The 5,571-nt window shown below is 35.6% G+C and overlaps 1 protein-coding gene across 1 annotated transcript in view; it reads right to left on the minus strand.

The window, feature by feature from the left end:
- LOC106469613 overlaps positions 1–5,571 on the minus strand; it is a 16,262-nt gene that overhangs the window by 2,515 nt on the left and 8,176 nt on the right. Inside the window, exon 3 of the mRNA XM_013930115.2 lies at positions 297–569. Coding sequence (XP_013785569.2) covers positions 297–569 — 273 coding nt within the window. The remainder of the gene's footprint in view (positions 1–296; positions 570–5,571) is intronic.

Raw genomic sequence — 5,571 nt, forward strand, 5'->3', positions numbered from 1 at the left:
TAACTGCCTTCCTTCTAGTCTTACACTGCTAAATTAGAGACGGCTAGCGCAGATAACCCTGATGTAGCTTTGTGCGAAATTAAAAAAAAACAAAAACAGCTATCTGATATTTGTCAGGAATTCTGTTTTCACCTGAAAATACCACAACCTTAACCGCAACAAAGATACCAGTTTAGCAGTTAGCTTGAGCACAACCGTATTCTAAGTAAGATAATATTTAATTTTGTACAATAGTAATATTTGTTATGACTATTAACAAAAAATGTTTTTCATAAATAACTATATAAACGACATACCGAGGCATCTTTATCCGACGTTTCAGATACACTGAAACTATCTGATTTACTTCCACCGTTGTCATTTTTGCCCTTGCATGCTCTCTGGTGGATTGGAAGGCGGTCTGGGAAAAAAGTGCGCCCGCAGTCAGGACATGGCGCCAATTGCGACTGAAATATCTTCCATGAAGCTTCGTTGTACTCGTCCCTTGTTAAAGCTTCAGAATTGTCAGGTTTTTGGGGTATAGGGCGCCTTTGGTCAGACGGTAACGCGTCATTCTCCCGTTTCCATTTCTGAGTACATAAACAGTGAAGGTCTTAGTTTAAGAAACGATATAAAGTGAAACACTTGAAACTTCACGAGTTTAAAGAATAGTCAACACACTGATAAAGCTAAATAAGTGAGCAATAAGCAACTTTTAATGACTATAAATGGATGCAAAAATAAGATGACGTTTGAAAACGATCTTTTGTTGTTGTTTCGTTTTTTATCCTATGCAATGAAACTTATATAACTTATGAAATTCAAAGTTAGTAAAAACCAATATCAGGCATTAAAAGTCGGGAAAGTGAGGCAAGGATTTTATCTCATAAGTTTAAAACAATCTTTAATATCTAACAGCGAGAAGAGTAAGATTCAATGATTGAGGAAGAAATTTGAAATATTGTTTACGGCAAAAGGAAAATATGCAGGTCAGCAGAAATTAAAGTATCTTTAATTTTCAGAGGAAGTCAAAAAATAAACTTTGGAGATACACAAGAACTAATTAAATCGTAAAAGAAAGTATGAAATAAGAAAAAGACTATAATATGTTCGTAATCTATATTTTTAATGATGTAATTTAAATGTTAGCTAGAGGGAGCTGCAGGACTTAATGATGACGTTAGATCAAAAGGTTTAATGAGATAGACCTAGAGCACTTAGGAAGCTCTTAGGACGTTTTTAGCATATTCGAAAGTAGATTATATGTACGGGATAGATAAGAAAGAGTATACTTTTCGTTCTTCAAGATAGTAGAGTGAATCAGTCAGTGACATAGCTATTGCGGTTACTTCGTGTTATTATCTTTAACCAACTCGTGATTAAAACAATTAGTACCTTCAGATTTTACTTGCAACTCTGGTATTCTCCTTAACCAACTAATGGCTAGAGTATTTAATTCTATGGAAAGAAACACAAGTTCGACCATTCCTTTAAAAAATAAAAGATTTGATACTATCAGAAATAATTCATATCTGTCGTTTCCCCCTTAATTAAATAGTGACTAGAAGGTTTGGTACTATCGTTTCCCTCTTAATTAAATAGTGACTAGAAGGTTTGGTACTATCATTTCCCCCCTTAATTAAATAGTGACAAGAAGGTTTGGTTACTATCGTTTCCCCTTTATTAAGTAGTGACTAGAAGGTTTGGTTCTATCGTTTCGCCCTTAATTAAACAGTGACTAGAAGGTTTGGTACTATCATTTCCCCCTTAATTAAATAGTGACTAGAAGGTTTGGTACTATCGTTTCCCCCTTAATTAAATAGCAACTAAAAGGTTTGGTACTATCATTTCCCCTCTTAATTAAATAGTGACTAGAAGGTTTGGTACTATCGTTTCCCCCTTAATTAAATAGTGAATAGAAGGTTTGGTACTGTCGTTTCCCCCTTAATTAAATAGTGACCAGCAGGTTTGGTACTATCGTTTCCCCTTTATTAAGTAGTGATTAGAAGGTTTGGTACTATCGTTTCCCCCTTAATTAAATAGTGACCAGAAGGTTTGGTACTATTTTATGTAAATCGTAGCTGTTGTCTTCCTCTTAAGCAACTTGAGAGTTGAAGGATTGATAATGTCAGAAAAAAAAAACACGTAACTTGAACTTCTAAAACAACTAGAGACAAGCGGAGTTGATACCATCAGAAATAACTAATATTACCAGCATATTACTCTTAACCAACAAAATACTCTCAGAAATAACAAGTAGTTGGTGTCTTTTTACTTGAATTGATGTTTGTTATTAAGAAAGAACAAAACTACACAAAGGGCTATCTTTGCTCTGTCCACTACGGGTATCGAAACTTGGTTTCTAGCGGCATAAGTCTGCAGACATACTGTTGTGCTACTGGGAGGACTTAGTTAAATAACTCGGTAGCTTTGATGTTCACCTTATAAATAAAAACGCCACCATTTTTCTCTTTAACCGACGAGATACCAGAGTATTTGATACTTTGCTATATATATCTCTGGTCTTCTACTTAACCAAGTTAAGGAGAGAAAGGTTCGACTCAAACATACAAATCTAAGTCCCTGGTCTTCCTCTTAAGCAGCTATAGATCAGAAGGTTTAATACCAAAACTCGTAATTATGGACTTCTTCTCGTTAACCAACTAGAGACCGGGGGTTTGAAACTGTAAGAAACAACAAACCGGAGACTAAAATATTTTATACTACAAAACTGAATTCTGTGATTTTTTTTTCATTAATCAGCAGGAGAATATCACGGATAACTCTCGTCTTTGGTCTTTACCTTTAACCGGTTAGACCGTTAGAGACTAGAAGATTTGGTATTGTGAGATAACTCACGTCTTGGTCTTTACCTTTAACCGGTTAGACCGTTAGAGACTAGAAGATTTGGTATTATGAGATAACTCACGTCTTTGGTCTTTACACTTTAACCGGTTAGACCGTTAGAGACTAGAAGATTTGGTATTGTGAGATAACTCACGTCTTTGGTATTTACCTTTAGCCGGTTAGACCGTTAGAGACTAGAAGATTTGGTATTGTGAGATAACTCACGTCTTTGGTCTTTACCTTTAACCGGTTAGACCGTTAGAGACTAGAAGATTTGGTATTGTGAGATAACTCACGTCTTTGGTCTTTACCTTTAAACGGTTAGACCGTTAGAGACTAGAAGATTTGGTATTGTGAGATAACTCACGTCTTTGGTCTTTACATTTAACCGGTTAGACCGTTAGAGACTAGAAGATTTGGTATTGTGAGATAACTCACGTCTTTGGTCTTTACCTTTAACCGGTTAGACCGTTAGAGACTAGAAGATTTGGTATTGTGAGATAACTCACGTCTTTGGTCTTTACCTTTAACTGGTTAGAGACTAGAAGATTTGGTATTGTGAGATAACTCACGTCTTTGGTCTTTACATTTAACCGGTTAGACCGTTAGAGACTAGAAGATTTGGTATTGTGAGATAACTCACGTCTTTGGTCTTTACATTTAACCGGTTAGACCGTTAGAGACTAGAAGATTTGCTATTGTGAGATAACTCACGTCTTTGGTCTCCAAGTTGAAAGTTTGATTCTATCAGAAGTACCTCACATCCCTGATGGTTCACTAACCAAACTTAAGACGAGAAGGTTTCACACTGTGAAAAACAGGCCCTTAACTCGCAATTCAGGTCTTTCGTTTAACCGACTACAGAATAGAAAGTTATGTTATAGTGGTGTAGTTCTAAACGTTGGAGCTCTGCCAAAATCTGTCAGACGTGTGACTTCACCATCTGGAAAAAGGTCTTGTATTCTAAACCTAATTTACATTTTAATGAGTCTATTTTAATAAAGGTAATACATACAGTACTATATATTTAAAAGTAGTGACAGTAAGAAATTGAATATGCATATATTACCTATAGAAAACACGCAACTTAACTTCCTTTAAATTAAACACCAAGATAAGAAAAGCAAAAACAACAACAAATGGGTACCAAATAAAAATTATTAACATTAAAACAAGTTTTGAAAACGCACATGTTATTCAATTACTATTTTTTAACTTCACTACGGTATTAACAACTTTGACTTTTATATGTTTTGCATGCATCTTGTCCTGCCAACATGAATAACTAGAAAAAAACGACTTTCGTTGCATATTATATAAATAATAAACCTCTTAGAATATATATGTTTTAAACACAGTACAATTGTAAAATGTATTTTATTCAGTGTTTTAATGAAAATATTCCTGTGCCTAAATAACCACGTGACGTAGACAAAACATTTCATCATTTTAATGCTCAAACACCTGTTTTTGAACTGAAAATGTCGCACGGTGCCTGACGCCAGCTCCTGAGAGAGAGTTACAGATTGTGTGCTGGGCGGTCTAAGATAATTCTACCAGCAGACACGAGGAATCACAAATACCCAGAGTGTTCTCTGACAGTTCGAGACTTTGGTAATGAGAGACACTTAATTTTGGGTGTAAAATAATATCTTATTATATATATATATATATCTTAGTTTTTGAAGTATCGGGACTTAGCTCCGATTTCAGGTGGCGGAACACCTTGGCAGCATTACACATCTGGTTATGTATTGTCACAATTAATTCACGTCTCTGGTTTTCCCATGAAACAAATAAAAACTGTAAGATTTGGTACTGTCAGAAAAATAATCACAACTTTGGTCTTTTTTCCTTTAAATAAATAAATTCTAGAATTCTGAAACTACCAAACGAAATCTATTCTTTTTTTCCTTCTTCTTAAACAGTCGAAGAAAACTTAATAAGACAGAGGATTTTGTTATTTTCATTTATAATTTACTAGGAGGAAATTCATCAATAAAGGTTAATGTTGTTACGCTTTGATTCCGGATTAACTTAACTTCACAAATCCATGGTTCGAGCGTGGTCTAGTGGCTAATGTGCGCGATTCTCGGTTCATTGTAGCAAAATCGCACCTCGTACTTTAGGGTCGTCGGTGTGTTATAAGAATGACAGTCAATATCCCACAAGCCTAGCCTAAGAGTTGGCGGTGGGTGTTGTTTGATTAGTTGCCTATCTTCTAGTCTATCAGTTCAAAATTAGGGGCGGCTATGAGTAGATAGCTCTCTATGTAGCTTTGCGCGAAACCTCTGAAACAAACACGAAAACATTGTGAGCAAATTGCGAAGAAAAAAAAAAGGTGCCAGTTAAACTGTTGATTGCACATATGTATGTAGAAAGAACAAGTATACATCAAGTTAATAAAAGTTTGAACAGTTTATAAGTTTGTATTCAATTTAGCCCGGCATGGCCAGGTGGTTAGGACGCACGACTCGCAAACATGCTCGCCCTTTCAGCCGTTGGGGGCGTTATAACGTGACGTCGGTAAAAGAGTAGCCCAAGAGTTGGCGGTGGGTGGTGATGACTAGCTGCCTTCCCTCTAGTCTTACACTGCTAAATTAGGGACGGCTAGCGCAGATAGCCCTCGTGTAGCTTTGCGCGAAATTCAAAACAAACCAAACTGTATTAAATTTATTATATTTCATAAATTTCTACAAGAAATGTAACGTGTAAGTACTGTTACGTCTCCGTTTGTTAATTGAT

Source organism: Limulus polyphemus, unplaced genomic scaffold, assembly GCF_000517525.1.
Source record: "Limulus polyphemus unplaced genomic scaffold, Limulus_polyphemus-2.1.2 Scaffold3571, whole genome shotgun sequence".
In the NCBI taxonomy this organism is placed as follows: Eukaryota; Metazoa; Arthropoda; class Merostomata; order Xiphosura; family Limulidae; genus Limulus; species Limulus polyphemus.